Below are 18,760 nucleotides of genomic sequence, written 5' to 3'. Positions count from 1 at the left end.
CAGTGCCCCAAAAGAAATAATTTAGGGAAGGTCATAGGTTACAGTCTCTTAAGTTGACTAACATGTAATTCAACACACAGGTCCAGCTCAATGTGGCTACAAAAAGAAGAGAGAACCATTCATTCCATAACTAATTATCACAAAACTTACAGGAAATGTCCACGAAAGTATTTCTAATAACTTTCATTCAAATTGACCTCTAGGGGGCGTCACAAAATGAGGGAAAAAAAGGGCGTCACACAAATCAAAGTATAAATCACAAATTGTTTGTCCAGCCATTACAAACCTCGCAGGCTACGTTAAAAACTAATGTAGAACCACGTGTAGAAAAATATTTTGATATTCACATCGTAATTTTGATAAAAAAATATAAAAAAATCTCCTCCTAAACCTTATGTCCGGTCATTACTGAACCAGAAGTTATCAAAATGTTATAATAATAAATTGGGGGGCTTTTTTAAAAAATACTGACCGATGCACTTCAAAAAATGACATAGCTCATCACCTAAATAGCTGTAACTCCAACACTTGGGCCAGTCCTCACAAAGCTAGCAGGATATGTCCATAAGTACCTAAGAAATACCCTCAAAGCCTCATTCAAATCAACTATGGGGCACCACAAATGTAAAAAATGACTGTGGCATAACACAGATTAGACTATAAATCAGATTATTTTGTCAAATCATTACCAAACTCACAGGATGTGTGTCATAGCAATGTTGAACCCTGTGTGTGTAAAATTATTCCTAAATCGCTCAATAGGGGGTACCACCAATTCCAAACAGGTGCACTGCCTAGTGAAACATTTGTTCATAAATCAGTGACAGCTTGTCCAAACAAAACCAAATTCAGTGTTTGTTTGTTTGTTTGTTTATTTGGTTTTTTTTTTAAACTAAAGCAACTGAAGCATGTCCAGTCAACCTATAGTGAGTGACAGTGTTGCACAGCATAGCATAGCTAGACAGACATTCTTGCATAACTGGATTAGCGTCTGTCTGATCGTCATAAAATTAGGGATAGACCGATATGGATTTTTTAGGGCCGATGCCGATACCGATTTTTTTCCATCACCCTTAGCCGATGACCGATTATGGACTGCCGATTTTCTTGAGTTGATATTTGGGGTCGATACTGCTCTTGCTCCCTCAATTTACATAAAAAAAATGACACAATGATAACAAATATTACAGGTCTCAAGTTTAAAATAAGAAACATTTATTGAACAGTAAAAAATACTAAAACAAGATGGAAAGTTGAGGTAAAACAGGTAGAATATTATTATTATTATTATTATTATTATACATTCAAATAAAAAAAGAGTTCAGTGCTCTTAAGTCTTCCAGTAATGTCTTTATAAAATAAACAAATATTTAAGCTGAAGCATAAATAAAACAACAACTACTGTACACAGTAGGATTCAACAGCTTTGTTCAACTTAACCACATACTTTCAAATGAAAAAAAGTGCCAGGGAAAAATAAATCTGCTAACCCACGAGCATATCGGCCGATGCCGATACAAGTAAAAATCTCAAATATTGGCCCGATATATCGGCCGGCCGATGTATCGGTCTATCCTTACATAAAATCTGTTATCTCTAATTCAGATGTTGTAAACTATCAAAGGCATTGATCCTTTACACCTTTCAACTTTTAACTAGTCATGCTGGCTTGAACCCAGAATCGCGGCTTGAGGCTATATATCTTTATTGATCTCTGGGGGCAGAGGGGCTCACAGGTTACCCAAAAGATGAAGTAGAGAAAGTAGTTAAAATCAGATCCACCTTTACCAGCTCCAACATGTAAGTTATGAACACATTAATACATCAATAATTACAATCCTTAATGTAATACATATGATTATAAAATGGGCCATTTTTCATAATAAGTACTTTTACTTTTTGTAGGCTACTTTAAGTATATTTTGATGCCAATACTTACATACTTTCAGTTGAGTCAACATTTGAATGCAGAACTTTTGCTTGTGACAGTATTTTTATACTGCAATATTGCTATTTTCACTGCAGTACAAAATCTGAGCACTTCTTCCACCACTGGAAAACATATTTGAATTACACATGATACACATAGCTATTTCAGGTATATTCTTCCAATATGCCGTATTGCTTTAAATAGGTGTAATATCTGAACAGTGTCGTGTGCTGTCCCTGCCACAGTCTGCTCATTTGTGTATTTAATCACAGATAGCTTCGTAGATTGACTCTTATTTCATGTCACATATTTTTATGATGTTCAGCAGCCACAGACACATTTGGATAGCTGGAGTGAGTGCATGTCAACGTGTTGACTGGCCTCTTGTGACTTTGTGTTTGAATACTTCTTCCTAACTGGCATGTCATTTAAAAAGGAATCCTGATGCACTTGAAAAAAAAGTCTTTTGGCATAAAAGCAGAGTGAGAGTTAGCTGCTCTCTGTTGACTTTGACTTACTTTGACTTTAAATACTGCAGTGGAACCCTCTGGGCCTTCAAGGCATTCAGTGTAGAAAAAAATATTGAAAGGGTTTTTGTATTCCTGTTACATTGTTGTCTTAGCTGGTCCTATTTTGTGGAGTTGTGGGCTGGATAAGGCAGTCCATAGTGTGTTATTGCCAACATTGCTGTCCAAAAGCCAGTGTCAGTGGAACCATGTGATGTTGTGTGTCTACTTATGTGTACGTGCATATCTGAAAGTGTTAGTGGACTCAGTGTCGTCACTCCCCTTTTGTGTTTACAAAAACACGGCTCCCTGTGTTTCGACACTGTTTGTTTTGCTGAACAGTTTGTTCCAATTCTAACCAGGCCAGGCTTAAAGGGATATTTCAGATGTTTTGATGCTGAGTTGTATAAAGGACTTCCTCATAGTCAGTGTACTACATACAGTAGATGCCAGTTGGCACACTACCAGTTTGGAGAAGCAGGCTGGAGTCCAACACAGAAGCTCAGGAATATACTGCTGTGCAGGGGTCAGCAACAAAATGTATTGAAGCCACCTAAAAGCAATCCCACCTAAAAAAAAAATCAATATCAGTTTATGTGTACGCTATATTGAGAGTATTTTCACAGCCTTACATCTCTGTCAGACAGCCCTTTTTGATGGGAAGGCAGTTAACAGCATCAGTTCCCCATTATGCTCTTGTCAAAGCCACCAGACTTCATTAGCAAAAACAGTAATTTACCACATTGAATACAAGAGCTGCTGGTCTACTGCTGCTTCAGTCAGTAAGTTTGTTTGTGTTATTGTGTGACTTTGGTGATTCCAAACTAACACACAATAACACAACAAAACAACTGACTGAGGCAGCTATAAATCAACAGGTCCTGTGTTCAGCAACGTCATATTATTGTATTTCTCTATGGAGTCTGGCTTTGAAGAGAGCGATATACCTGCTTCATTTTCCTGCTGGAAATCACTGTCTGACAGCAAGGTACAGCAGTGGTCGACTAGTCGATTATTTGGTCGCTATGCTCTCGTCCGACAAAATTCTCATTAGTCGAATAATCGCCGTGTTACGTTCATGAGAAGAAAAGTGCTACATCAACAGCTTTCCAGGATTAATCCTTTACTTCCTGCAGCGGGGGGGCAGGCTAAGTTACCTGTGGAAATGGGGGTGTTTTGAAAATACCCCTGTTGTTGACAGAAAGTTGAACTCGCCCACCCTCACGCTCAGCGTTGCGGTGACGCAGACCTCCTGTCTGTTTCTGTAAGCTGAAACCATTTCCCTCAGGGGAAAGGAAGCTTGTATTTACTTGTATTTCACAGATAAGAAACAATAAATTGTGAAGACAGTAAAGCCTCCACTAAAGTATCATTTTAAGTCTTGGGTGTGATTTATCCTTCAGGGATTTATACTTCGGGATTTATCCTGGCTTCATATGAGCAGAGGAAATCTCTGCTTGTCGCTAGGCTAATGTATACCATGTAAAATGCCATAGGCTGGCGCTAATAACGTTAGCATGTTGTATTTGCTTGGAAAACATGTTTAGTATAAGACAGTTGTTTTGTCGGTGAATGTTGTGAGTTGTAATGGAGCCAAATTATGTACCGTTACCTTTGTTAAATGTTGCTGTTGTCCCTGGTTTTACATGAGAAGATGAAAAGATCGCTAGACGCTAGGCTAATTTATACAATGTAAAATGCCATAGACTTGTGCTAATAACGTTAGCATGTTGTATTGGTGGGGGAAATATGTCCAGATAAAGACAAGTGTTTGTTTGTCAGTTCTGTGATTTATAGTGAAGCCAATTTGCGTACTTGTGTTTGAAATTGTCTCTATTAAGCCATATTTAATGTGTATCCTCCACTGCCGACTAGTGTTTTGGAGGCGTAACTGCAGAGTGACAGGCACGCCACTGCAGAAGTAAAAATAATGTGCAGATTATTTTTTTTCCCACGGCTAATCGAGTAGTTGAAGATTATGTGCAACTTTAGTCAACCAAAATTTTCTTTGGTTGACTACAGCCCTACTAAATATAGAGTACACTTAAATTGATACTGATGTTTTCAGGTGGGAGGTTTTTTTTTTAGGTGGCTAAAATTTGTGTTGTTGCTGACCCGTCCACAGTAGTGGATTGCTGAGCTTGCGTGTCGGACTACAGCCTTGAAGTATCCATTTAATGTGTCATTCACAGTTTCATTTACATGTCAGCAGGGATATGAGGTGTCTGGTGTGTGTGGGTGTGCGCACCTGTTGACACACTAAATACCTCTCTATCAGTCCCTCCCCTGTGGCTGAGGACATTTTAGAACAATGTGTGATCTTTCAACAAGGCCGATCTACTGGTTATTGTTTACCTTGCAGTTTACACATACCTTCTAATCAGAGGACAGTGTGTGCGTGTCTTAAAGAAACAGAAGATGTGTCTTCGCCTGATTTCTATGACTCTGTGTGTGTGTGTGTGTGTGTGTGTGTGTGTTTCCCCTTTTACATAGTGAAAAGCAGGACTGTCTCTTCAAATGAACAACTTCTTACATTCAGTAACCACCTTTTGTATTCGCATGCACACGCACGGACTTTGGTTTGTGATGCAGAGCACGATAAGTCCTTAATGTGTCTCCCAGACACAAACAAACACACTCAAAATGGTCGCCAACGTGCAGCTCTGCTCACTGAAGAAGTACTCTCTGTTCTCTAAAGCTCCTCCTAGCTGGCACACTCGTCTTACAGAGAGTGTGAGATTGTTTGTGCAGGATGGATTATTATTAGCAGCAGTAGAGCAGTAGTAGTAGTACTACCAGGAATAGTAGCAGTTGTAGTAATATTAGCAGTTGTAGTAGTGGTGTGTTGTGGGTGTGTTGTGTAGTTTGAAAAGAAGAACCTGTGACTTTTAAATCCTTTACTGCTGTTTTAATCACTTCAATCAATTGTCCAGATTTAAATTATATATTTTTGGCCAAATATTTTTGAACATTTGTGTGCTTGTACTTTATAAGATAGTAACACAAATGCTCCATTAGGGCTGCAACAATTATTTTTTTCATCCATTAAAGAGATAGTTCAGATTTTTTGAAGTGGGGTTTTATGGCGTACCACTCCATAGACAGTAAGTCAACTGGCACGTCCCAAGTTTGGAGAAGCCGACTGGAGGCTGACATGAAAGCTAAGCAAGTCCAACCAAAAAAATGTAATATCAGTTCAAGTGTACGCTATATTTAGGATATTTCCTTGCTGTCAGACAGTGATTTCCAATGGGAAAATGAAGCCGTAATGGCGGTCTCTTCAAAGCCAGGCTCCATTGAGAAAATCAGTAATTTATGATTGCTGAAATACAGGACCAGGTGTCACAAAGTCACACAATAACACAAACAAAATAAGTGATCAAAGCAGTGGTAGAACAGCAGCTCCTGTGTTCAGTGAGCTAAAATGACAATTTTTGTGAATGGAATCTGGCGGCTTTGATGAGAGCATATAGATGGATAACTGAAGCTGTTATCTATTTCTCCATAGGAACAGTTAGGGCTGTCTGATGGAAAGGTAAAGAGGTGAAAATACTCGCAAGTAGGGCTGCATGATATTGTAAAAAACTGACATTGCAATTTAATTTGCGACATGTATTGCAATGTTAAAGAATACAAGAATATTCACCAGATGACTTAAACTAAGAAAATTAAAAAATAGTGGCGGGGCTTTTACTCACCACAACTGCAGAGGCTACCAGCTTCATTTGAAACAGACTACATTATAAAAGGACCATTATTTATTAATCCCTCTGTGTCTTTATATTTTTTACTTTTTATCCGCTCCCCTTGCCTTGATAAAGTTAATGCATCGCGCCATCATTTCAAACTCAACACTTCCTGAATTTGTTTCAGATTAAAAGCCTCTTATAACCTCGACTGAGAGAATCCCTCCATTTTCTAAATAGGCTTTTATTGTGAAACATTTGTAGGAACTTGTGGAGGATTCAGTGACTTGTATGTTTGCGTATGGTACTTCAAATGTAGTTCCTGCCATCTGCTGACGCTTTTTAGGTGACTACAACAACATTTCGGCTGACACGTGAACAGACACAGTGACTGAAATAATAGTACAAGTAATAAAAATAGGACAAGAATAACCCGATGACATCACACACGTTGTGAAAGACAACCTGGGATAATTGGTGAGTATCGTGTAGTGTGTCATGTCTGTTGGCCAAGTCACGGCACGATTTTATGACTCCACAACCGTGTAATGTGACATAGTGACTCTCAGAACGGGCAGAAAAGTCGTGTAGGGTGTACCAGGCATAAATCCTCCTTTACCGTTTCTCCGTCTTGCATGTCTTTCATTTTCAATGTGTGACTGCAGCGTGTGCATGAGAGGAGGAGGGGCTGCTGAGTGCTCAGAGAGAGAGAGGTGAGCGGAGCGGAGTAAAGAGCTTTCTTCAGAGCTGCGTTTCTGAAGCAAAACAAAAGTTTACATGTTCTAAAAAAAGAGAAAACACTGCATGTCCTGCGATGCGACTATCGTACATGCACAAATCGCGATGGCAATGTTCAAACGATATATCGTGCAGCCCTACTCTCAACATAATGTACACTTAAACTGATGATTTTATTAGGGGGCTAAAATACACCTGCTTCTCCAAACTGGGGGTGTATCTGACATCTACTGATTGTAATATGCTGTCTATGGAGAAGTACCCCAAAGAACCTCACTTCAAAGTATCTCAACGATCCCTTTAATCTGCCAATTATTTTCCTTATTAAGCAATTGATTGTTGGTGCGGAAGTATGTCACCATGGTTCCCTCAACAAAAGCCAATGGGATTTTTTTTCATTGAGTATTATTGCAGAAAATAAGCTCTGTGGCAAACAAATGTTTATGATACCTACACGTGTTGTTCAGCAAGATAATCTTCACAAATGGACACCACTTTTATGATTTTTGAAGTGTAAATGCAATCGCCAGAAGTAAAAGGCTAACGTTATAAATGGCTATAAACAAACTGCACCACCACCATCTAGTGCTGACGCAGTTCTGTGGAGATAGGTCTGGCTGTGTAAGACTGATCCTTCTCCTACACACTGGACCTAAGTTAGTTACGTTGAGGTTGTTTCAAGAGGAGTGTAACATTCATGTTGTTTGGTTTCTGTGTCTAATTTGATGTGATTGCATATCCACCCACTGTAAAAACACTGTGTGCCTGTGTGTGCGTGAATGAGAGAGAGAGAAATGAAACCCTAATTCCGTCTTGTCAGCACATGTTGTTTGATCCAGGCCAGACCAGTGCAGGGCGGACCGTGGGATGGATAAAGAGAGAGGGAAGAAAAGACAGCGAGTGAGGGAGGGAGGATCTGAATGTTCTCCCAGTCACTGAAATAAACAGCATTCTCTTCTTGTCAGTTTTGGACATGTGTGCCTATTTTTGCTGTCAGCTCTGTTCCCATGTTGACTAAAAACCACCCAGGGATGTCTATGGAGCTGAACACTCTGGTCATATTGATTTTTTATGTGTCATCCCCTTTTAAAATCATCAGAGATGGACATTAGAGGTTTCAAGATTTTAGGACTGTGGTTAAAGATGTCAGACTTTAAATGAGACTTTAAAGAGCAATAGTTAAGGTTTTTGTTTTAGTAAAACACATTTTCATATTTATTGTAGTGTGTGATAAGTGTATTTGTGGGTAAATTAGTGTTGTCTAAGCAACTGATCCTGTCTCTAAAATCCAGTAGAGAGAAAGTTATGCCCTAATACTGTTCAATCTCAACATCACTCAGTCAGTACATTTACATGCAGCTTGAGAAAAAAGGATTATTGGCTTAGTCCGACTGAAACCGGACTTTTAAATGCATGTAAACAACTTAGTCCGACTGAAATTGGACTATCCGTAGCTCAACTAACACACCTAGATAATTCAATTGAAAATCAACTATTGCTGCATGTATCCACTTTGATTTTCAATCGAATGGAGTCGGACTTGGCATTCTGCACATGCACCACCTTTCTCACACAGCAGCGCAGCGCAGCACGGCACTGTATACACAGCAGAGTGAGCCTGTGTTGCGTTCAGGCGTTGTCATGTAAATGACAAATTCCAGCATGTGAATAGGCCATAGCACAACACAGCAGCATGTCAAGTGGGCCGAACGTGAGCAAAATTTTGCTCAATTTTTAAGTCCGTGATTTCCCTGTGACACTTACAGATGTATGCGTAACTGTGCTTGGATGTTGTTTTATGAGGCTCTGGTGTCTTTCAGTTGTCTCCTTGTCTGTAACGTTACACGGCTTGGCTTTCTCTTGCATGCATGCTTCCTACTTTTCTCTGTGCTGTCTCAAGTGTTGATATAGAATGGTTGTGTTGCCGCGGGACGTGGCGACTTTAACTTTTACATTTTTACACAGCATAGTTGAGCTTTAAAACTTCCCTGGTGAACTGGGAGGAGCTTTTTTGAATTAATTGCCGCAATTCAGAAAATGATAATCTGCTGAAAGAGATGTATAATTTGATTTAGATTTTTGTTGGCGCATCATAATTTAAATTACATTGTCTCTGTTTTTTGGCAGTTGATGTGACTTATGTAGCTAGATTTGAAAAGAAACTTATTAGTATTCTTATTAAAAACAGTGTTTTGCTATTCTAGTACCCATCAGTACTAACAGAATAATAATGCAGCTTTAATTTTGCTGTAGAGGAATACTTTGAGGTTGAATGGGCAGCAGAACTTCAAGGTTTAATATTGCAAGTTTAATTTCCCATTTTAGTACAAGTTAGTGACACGAAACCTGGCATACAAATCTGTGCCTTTACAATATTTTCATTATCAGCGTTTTCTTTCACATCTTTATCTTTTTACTGAGCTTGAATAACTGAAATGTACTTCTGTGCAATGTTAAATGTGTTGTTTTTGACCATAAGCAAGTGTAGAGAAAATGTTAATAACCACACACTGTCATTTAGTTACATTGATGCATTTTTTTTAATAGACAACCTGGATGCAAACAATGATCTCTTATTATTTTTGGTAAATATCATATTCATAGGCTACTTGTAAGTATCAGTGTTTCCGACAGGATTTTTGGAGACTATGGGGGGTGGGGGTCCGAACCTTCCAGGGGCATGCTCCCCCGGGAAAATTTTTTGTATATATTTGATTTTAAAGGCATCAATCTGGTGAATTCTGAGCCACGTTATGATGGCAGAATATGCCTAGATTTCAACATCTTTGTGTTTTTTATGTGTAAAAAATGTTCTGTTTTTACTGATAAAAACACTAGTGGTATGTTATGGTGAAGGGTTATACTTAAAATACAGCTAAGGGTTAGTGGTTAAACATTTCAGTCATCAAAAGAAAAATGACTAATGTACTGATCTGCCTCTGGAGGGCCAGTGTTTCCCCTATGTGCAACTAGCAGCGGTGCACTGCTGCTGCTGAAATATGACCACCGCTGCTGATTCTCAGTAGGCGCTCCAGCTGGTGCGCTACAGAGTTTTTTGTACCGGAGGCATTTTATATCTGGACGATTTTTGGAGACTATGGCGGGGCAAATTAGATTATGGCGGGCCACCATAGTCTCGTCAATATATGGGAAACACTGTAAGTAGTAAGGATGTAAGTATTCATCTGTATCTACTTCATTGTCTCTTTGTTATTGTCTGTGCGTGTCCCTGTCAATATGCGTCCAGTTGCCTACAATATAGCAAGTTTACGAACGCGGAGAAGATGTAAGGAGTGTGGCATAATTTACAACTTTGATACAACTTTTTCCTTCCTTGTCCCCCTCCTTTAGGACCAGTTCAGAGCAGAGGAAGCTGCGTTCTCGTGATGCGGCCAGATGTAGGCGGAGTCAGGAGTCAGAGGTGTTTTATGAGCTTGCCCACACTCTGCCCCTCCCCCGCAGAGTCTGCTCACACCTGGACAAATCTGCCATCATAAGAGCTGCCATCAGCTTCCTGCGGATGCACCACCTCCTCCAACCAGGTTAGAAGCACATTTTCTGATGGTTGTCCAACCCAACAGAACCTGAGCGCTCCACAGTTTTCTCAATTATTGAGAAATTATTAAGCGTTTGTTTTGTCATATTACAGTACAAATGGCACCTAATAGTATGCATTACTGTACACAAAATCCAGTTCAGTATGTATTTACACTTATTTAGAAAAATGCATCATTCAACAGTGGCTTATTGGCCATAATTCCTACAGTAACAGTTAATCCCACTCAAATATCAGCATGTTGTTAAAACGATAAACAAGTAACACAAATGTCAGTAATGTAATGTGATTTTCCATTGATTTGATTTTGATTTGATTTATTTCTCGAAGACGATAAGACCGTAATCCTAAGGATAACATGCTAAAGTAAAATACTTATTTCCAGCATGGTCCTTGGTGTTTACACACAAGAAACAAATAAACAAGAAGCAGACAATCTCAGACTAAAAATACATACAGTAAGTAAGAGACAAAATAAATAAGAAAACAAAACAGCTGTAAAAACTATCTAGTTCATCAATAAATATCCACCTTGTTCCATAAAATCTGCTTGACCTGTCTTTTAAAAATCCCTCGTGATGAGAGGCATTTTGTAGCAGTTGGCAAACTATTCCATGCCATGATACCAGTGTAAAAGAAAGAGTTTTTAACTGCATTATCAGCTCTAGGAACTATGCAGGAGCGGATGCTGGCCCTAGTGTTATGACTATGCTGCGTGTGGACCATGGATACATTAGAGCATAAATATTTGGGGGCATGACCATTAACAATGTTAAACATATGGTTCAGCTTAAGTTGTTCTACTCTTAGATGTACAGGTAGTAGACCAGCTCTTGTAAACTCCTCCCTACCAATATGAGTACGGGGGGGTGTTTTTAACAGGTACCGAATAACATTGTTTTGCAGCACTTGGAATTTGTTTTTAAGTTTCACAGTCAACCCAGAAAACCATGCAGAGCAAGCAAAATCCACATGACATTGAACCAGAGTTAATACCAATAATTTCTTTACAGAAAAATCAAAAAGCTTTGTCTTGCGATATAAAAACTTCAATTTACAGGAACATTTGGTTAAAGTTTTGGCTGCAATGGATTCACCTATAAGTGATTGATCCAATGTTAGACCCAAATATGTGACACTTGATTTAGACACAATTTCAGACCCATTACACATTACCTTTAAAATATTTGATTTTGCCAACTTCCTTTTTGTACCAAACAAGATTGATTCAGTCTTGCCCAGATGCATAGAGAGCTTATTGTCTACAAGCCACTGGTTGACAGACTCAAGCTCTATGCCAAGAGTATTTTCAATGCCTTTAACATTACACCCTGGGACAAGTAAAGCAGGATCATCGGCATATAATAGCAACTTGCACTGTACCGCAGCTGACATGTCATTTATGTATATTAAAAATAACAGGGGCCCCAGGATCGAACCTTGGGGCACCCCGCATGTTATACTCTGCGGATCAGAGAGGGTCCTCTCAACATCGCATACTTGAGTCCTATCTGTTAGGTAAGAAGTGAACCATTTGAGTGCTGAGTTTCTAAAACCTATGCACTGTAATTTAGAAATCAAAATGTCATGGTTCACAATATCGAATGCTTTTTGCAGGTCAAGTAGAAGCATACCAACATAATTTCCTAGATCAAAATTCTGACGCACATAGTCGAAGAGGTGAATGAGACAGGTGTCAGTAGAATAGGCAGCTCTAAAACCAGACTGGAGCTCATATAATAGATCATGCCTGATGAGATACTCCTCCACCTGTTCATACACAAGACGCTCAAAAATCTTTGATATAGTTGACAGAATTGAGACTGGCCTATAGTTCCCAACATCAGCTCTGCTATTTTTCTTGAAGAGGGGAACCACCCTAGCATTCTTCATATCGTTTGGGAAAACACCCTGACTTATGGACAGATTTATGACATAGGTAATAATACTAGATGTAACCCCAGCACTGCCCCTAAGAAACCTGGAGGGAATGAGGTCCAAGCCAGTGGCCTTATTCACTAACAGGGTTGAGAGGCTCGCTCTTACTTTATCCTCTGAGACAGGACTAATTGCAAATGCATCTGCAGAGACATTTTTACTTCTATAAAAGGAGTTAACAAATGAATTGCCATATTTATCAGAAGCACCTGGCAATTTACTAACCAGACTGGCAGCAACCGTTGTAAAGTAATGGTTAAAATGGCAGGCAATCAGCCGCTTATCAAAACACATCTCATCTTCAATAATAAGCCCCGCTTTACCAGACTTTGATTTTGATTTTGCTGTTGATCCCATATCATTGAGAATTTTCCATAGTTTTTTAGGCTGTTTTGCATTTGCAGCAATGGAATCAGAATAAAATTCAGACTTAGCCTGTTGGACCTTGTAACTAACTTGATTTCTAAGATTAGCATAAGAGTTATATAGTCAGCTGGTAGATTAGACTTTTTAAACTTTATGAAACATCTGTTACGTTGTCTGATCAGATCAACGATTTTAGATGTCATCCAACATGCACTTCTGTGCTTAATTCTTGTTTCCCTCATTGGTGCAACTTTATCAAGAACAGCTATGAAATGCTGCTTGAACAAATCCCAAGCTTTGTCAACATCATTACATTCGAGCACATCCGACCAGTCTCTCTCAGATAGCCTTTGATTGAACACCTCAGCAGAGTACTGTTTGGTACATCTGTATTTGATGGAACAATGCTCATTTATTGGCTGAGATTTCATTTTCTTGCATGTGCAAAAAACTGCATTATGATCACTGAAAGCCACATCCAACACACCTGACTGACATATCATTCCACAGTCAGAAACTAAAATCAAGTCAAGAAGGGACTGGCAATTAATAGACAACCTAGTAGGCTCAGTAATTAATTGCTGTAAACCAGACACCTTACAGAGACATGAAAGAGACTCTTTTAGGCTACTTCGTGGCAATAATAGATTTGTATTCAAATCACCCATGATGATACATTTCACCCATGATGATACATTTCACCCATGATGATATATTATAAGACCGAACTGCGGCTTGTGCTCAGGCACAACAGACTGATGAAAATGCACACGTGAAAGCACACTGTAGCAGGGTTCAAGCACTTTAACCACATATTTAAATTTGTCATCTCTACAGTGTAAGTTACAGTACATGTAAGTGTGGTCACATGTACGCAGTGATAAACTCTATAGCATTAATTATGACTACAGTCAGAATCTGCAGTGTGAGCCTTTAAAATGATTCTTGCAATATACTTATATTAATCTTTTTAGACAATTTTGACTGTTTTCTGATGGTTTTCTCACTTTAAGATTTGTTGACTAGTCTGTTTAAACTTTGATTTAAACTTCAGGGAATACAGTTGTTAGGAACATCCCTAATGATAACATTTGCTAATGACTATTTTGGATGGCAGTGTATGCTTTTTGAGTGTATGTGAATACTTGGGGAATGTTCCGTCCCAAATATGTAATTAGTGCTCCACTAGGCCAACTAAAGCCTTTAATACCCCCCCCCCCCCCCCCCCCCCCTTGCTCTTAATCTACGTGACTTTTCATGACTGAGTTTCAAAAGTGAAATCCGTCAGGCATCAGAGGAAATGGAGCCCTCTGACTCTTTCACGTTCAGTATTAAGGTATTTTTCTTTCACTATATTATTCTGACGATATGAGTTCTGTGCTGTTTTGTTTCCTCAGAGATCAGAGTATCAGATTTTTATTACTCAGATGACAAACAAGAAAAAAAGCAGCAGGATTTTTGAAGTGTGGTTCTCCTGAGTTTGTACCGGAAAACTGATTAGTAGAGGGAAAAAAAGTTTATTTTAACTGGTAATGCAATTCTTAATATTTGGATGAGTTTGTTACAAGGTCTGAAAATATGACAGAGATATGTCCAGTCACTGATGAATGGGTGTAAAGAATGATGCAGATAAACTGTAAGGGCTCTAGTTTCCCGGTGGCGAACCCCGCGCAGAGCTAGTTTCGAGCAGCGCAACCCAAGGTGCGCTCAGTTTGGTAGTTTGGCAGACCGAGGTGCGCTGAGATGGGTGTGACGGCGCAGCAGGGGGAGGTGTCGACAGATCCAGCTTGGCGCAGTGACAGTTTCGTGCCAAAAGGCTTCGCCAAAGGTGCGCTAAAAGCTCGCCAGCTGAAACCAGGTCTACTGTCAGCGCAGGCGGAGCGCAGCCGGTGTAAGCCAAAGTTTGGCTGACCAGGGGACAGTGCGCACACGTCACCAAAACCTCACAGGCAGGTTTCCAGAATGTCAGGCACATTAACAATGCAATAAATACCCACAAAAAACACTATTCAATGCAACTATCTGCAATCAGCACATAAATGTATCTCTGTATCGACTGTCCCGTCACATCTGATGTCAGATCAAAGGGGATTGGCACCGTTTGGCACGTTTGGCACACGTAATGGAAACCCAACCTGATTTGATTAACACAGCTGCAAACTAATGAGTTCACATCCCTCTCAGCCAACCACAAACAGCCACAGCATCAGATAGGGAGTATATATTCAGCATCTGTCATCTTAGAAAAGTCAAAAGAAAAGAAACAGAGTGAGACTGCGAGAGAGAAAGAGAGAGCGCACGGGCACGTGAGAGAAACTCAACATTGATTTACAGTTGTGGTGACCTCCTCCCAGGCTACCTTTGCATCATCAGCCCGTGGAGGTCTGCTCACAGTTCCGTGTATTCGGACACTGCGAGCTTGGACCTCCCGGACCAAAACATCAGTTTCCTCCTGAGAGAAGTTTGGCTGTCTGACGCTGCTGCTCTCTTCTGCCATGGCGAATTGAGTAAACTCTGATTATGCCTTTGTGCGTCGCATTTAAGGGCGAGGAGAGGGGCTCATTTGATTGGTGTGATGTGTGTAAAACCCACTCCACACCTTCTCTCCTCCCTCTTTCCGACTTGCGCAGGTAGGAGGGACGGAGGTGGGAAAGAGGAGTAGCTGCACCAGCGCGCACGGTGTGCCAAACTTGCAAAATCTGCCTGGCCACAACCAGTTGGCAAAGCGCAGGTGCGCTGTGCCCCCACCTTGCCCGGTCTGCGAAACTAGAACCCTAAGTCTGCGTCATTTTAGGGCAAAAGTTAGTAATTACAAAATGTTTTGGTTCATCAAAACCTAACAGGGCCATAAAGGCAACTGAAGTTTTAACAGAGGCTGTTCCGTCTGCCGTAATAATAACTTTGTTTTTTCCCAGCAGGTGAGAAGCAGAAAGAGGAGGATCCAATGGATGCTTTCTATCCTCAGGCGTTGGCTGGCTTCATCATGGTGATGACTGAGGAGGGAGACATGACCTACCTGACGGAAAACGTCAGCAGATACATTGGCATCACACAGGTACAGTGTGAACACAACCTGGGCCCTGTTTTAGAAAGCAGGTTTAACAAATTCTGAACTCTGAGCTGATGTACCTTGAGAAGGAAAACTTGCAGTTCAATCAACTCTGTATGTTCACCCCAAGTTAAGCTTGTGCATGTTGAATGAAAAAATCCATCATCAGTGAGGATCTGCTACTACAATTCACCATGGCAACAGGTAAATAAAAGGCAGAGCCTCCATTTTAAACCAGTGAACGTAGAGATATTAATGCACGTGCAGACTGTGCACATTTATCAGCTCAAGGTTGAGTGGGGGAAAGTGTCAATACCATAACACAGTAGTTTTATTCAGTGTTGTCCTTTCAAATTCATCATTTAGGCCAGGGGTAGGCAACCTGTGGCTCCGGAGCCACATGTGGCTCTTTAGCCCCTGTCCAGTGGCTCCTTGAGCCTTTGAGAAAAGAAGTCTATGGAAATTCATTCTATGAATCCAAATGTTGCTGAACCTTGATAGCAGTGGCTGGTTAGCTATGGATGCCAAATCCAAAAAAAGTAAATTGAATAAAATAGAGAATGTAGTAGTGCGTGGACAGATTTGTTTGCTCTCACTCCCAGCTCTGCAAAATTTAAGTACCAGATAATTATTAATAGTGCCCTGCACAGTGTCCACCTTGTGGTAAAACATATTAACAAATGCTTATTTAGACCATAAGTATACACTAATTTAGACTTAATAGGCTATTTACCTTGATTCTAAGGCTCAAACATGTTTTGCGGCTCCACACAGATTTTTTCAAATTATTTTTGGTCAAAAATGGCTCTTTTAATGGCAAAGGTTGCAGACCCCTGGTTTAGGCCATAGCATATACTTCATTTCAGTGTTACACACACAAATAGATTGTATGTGTTGCTTTTCCTGTGTCACTTACCTGAATTTCTGTTTGTGTGACTTTGGTGTTTTATAGGGGTAGTCTGAAAGTAACACAACAACACAAACTGATCAAGGCAGTGTTGGAGCAGCAGCTCCAGAGTTCAGCAAGGTGTAATTACTATTTATGTCAATGGAGTTTGGCTTTGAAGGAAGCTTCACTTTTATTTCAGTCCCCACTTGCAAAGGACTGTCTGTGAAGTACTGAGCATATGACTGTATAAATGACACTCGGCTTATACTGCAGAGTTGTTGAAGAGTTTGGAAACAGATGTTTTTATATAGTTTTCCTGTTATTTAACACTGACCTCTATGACATCAAATCCACAGTTTTTTTTTTTTTTTTTTTTTTGGTTTTTTGGATTCTGTGTTCACTGGGAAGGCAATGTGGAGAAATTGTCGTTTGGGGAGTGAAGTATTCCCTTAATTTGAGTTGGAGTTTTTACTGTCAGCCTCTGGGACAGTGCCTGACTTATTTTGAGTAACCTGAGCAGAGAGAGAGACCATCCATGAGATCTATTCTTAGTTCTGTAAGAGATCAGGTTTATCATTGAAACACAACTAGGTTATGAGTGCATACAGAAATACAAAGTGAAATGTGCTTTCCAGCTGTGTAATGTAGATTTGATTTAATCTTACAGTGATCCAATTTACTGTCCATTCCCTCAGCAAAGATTCAACGCCTCCTGCCAATAATTTAATTAGATTTAGTCTGTTTTGGTTCATTAAAAGCACAACAATAAATTGTTAAGAAAATTAAGTGATTCAGTAAAGTCAAATAACTATCGATAAATCTTAAACCAAAGCACCAGTCATACCAAATACACAAAATACATAGTAATATTGTAAATAGTATTACAGTTCAAAGAAACACGTAAATGTAATATCACCCAGTTGTCTTTATGCCTCTGCGCTGGTGATGGCTGTGGCCGGGGGCATTTTGTTTTTGGGTTGTCCTGAGGGAATTTCTTCAACTTCTACACCAATGTTCACTTGGACTCAGTGATGAACTGAATAGATTTTGGTGGTCAGAGGTCAAGGTCACAAACAAAAAAAACATGTTTTTGGCCATAACTCAAGAATTTATATTCTAATTATGACAAAATTTCACACAAATGTCTAACAGAATAAAACAATGAAATTATATGTTTTATCCTAAAGGTCAAAGATCAACTTCAGTATGACATCATAATGTTCTGCAGACACTTTTCTGGCCATTATTCAAAGTCACAACCCAGAAACATTTGGTCAGATACTGAATTGATAACTCTAATTTTGAGTGTCCACCTTGAAACTATAATTGCAGCTACACTGGTGCATGAAGACATACAACTGTGAGGCAGTAGTTCTTCTTTTAACTTTCAAGATGGATGCAGCTGACTTTCCATCCTCAGACTGATACCGATGATCATTCTTTGTGACTGTTGTTGTTTATTGTTGTTTACAGCTGGAGCTGCTTGGTCAGAGTATTTACGACTTTGTTCATCCCTGTGATCAGGAGGAGCTCAGAGACCTGATGGCTCCACGTCCAGGTCAGACAGAAGGCTTATTAATACAATAACAATCCTCAAAAACACAAAGTGTTTAAGATTTCCTCTCCTAACCACAGGAGTAACACACATAAAGCCTGTACTAATGGTAATGTTAAAGGTATACTATGCAGGAATTGTCGCTCACTAGCCTGAGTGTCAGACTGAAGCTCCCAGAACCTTCAGTCTGACATGGCTTCCATTGAAGGCGATTTACAAGGGGGAGGGAATTTGATTTTTTCTCTAACCAATCAGTAGAGATCAACGACTCACCCAGAATCTGACGTCATTAGTATCCATGCCTCGGGGGTGCCGAAAACAAGCGAGCATTGCCCGTTTAAAATGTCTCCGTCGTCGTGCACGCCCAGCTGCATCGCCGTTAAATCCAGTTTAGCAGCTTCCTTAATTTGGTCCTCCATTAACGCGAGTAGTGGCGAAATACCTCGATAGCATCGTTAATGTGGTCTGTAGGATCTGTAGCGGTCGCCATTGTTGCTATCCTCACCAGTTACCCACCGGCGTACAGCTTGACATCAGCGTGGCGCTG

The 18,760-nt window shown here is 39.9% G+C and overlaps 1 protein-coding gene and 1 long non-coding RNA gene across 5 annotated transcripts in view; both read left to right on the top strand.

The window, feature by feature from the left end:
• The window catches only part of hif1al (hypoxia inducible factor 1 subunit alpha, like), a 34,258-nt gene that overhangs the window by 2,337 nt on the left and 13,161 nt on the right, over positions 1-18,760 (top strand). For 2 of the 4 annotated variants that reach the window (XM_033631348.2, XM_033631345.2), the window contains exons 2-4: positions 10,212-10,402; positions 15,639-15,775; positions 18,132-18,216. In XM_033631348.2, coding sequence (XP_033487239.1) covers positions 10,212-10,402; positions 15,639-15,775; positions 18,132-18,216 — 413 coding nt within the window. Of the gene's footprint in view, positions 1-10,211; positions 10,403-15,635; positions 15,776-18,131; positions 18,217-18,760 lie in introns of all 4 variants that reach the window. The other 2 variants (XM_033631347.2, XM_033631344.2) reach the window with 1 other exon arrangement.
• LOC144462726 (uncharacterized) lies at positions 15,782-18,066 on the top strand. The gene is made up of 2 exons (XR_013490943.1): positions 15,782-15,973; positions 16,722-18,066. It is a non-coding gene; the product is annotated as an uncharacterized LOC144462726 (long non-coding RNA).

The sequence above is a fragment of the Epinephelus lanceolatus genome, chromosome 4 (genome assembly GCF_041903045.1).
Source record: "Epinephelus lanceolatus isolate andai-2023 chromosome 4, ASM4190304v1, whole genome shotgun sequence".
NCBI lineage: Eukaryota > Metazoa > Chordata > Actinopteri > Perciformes > Serranidae > Epinephelus > Epinephelus lanceolatus.
This window is presented reverse-complemented; position numbering and strand designations above follow the sequence as displayed.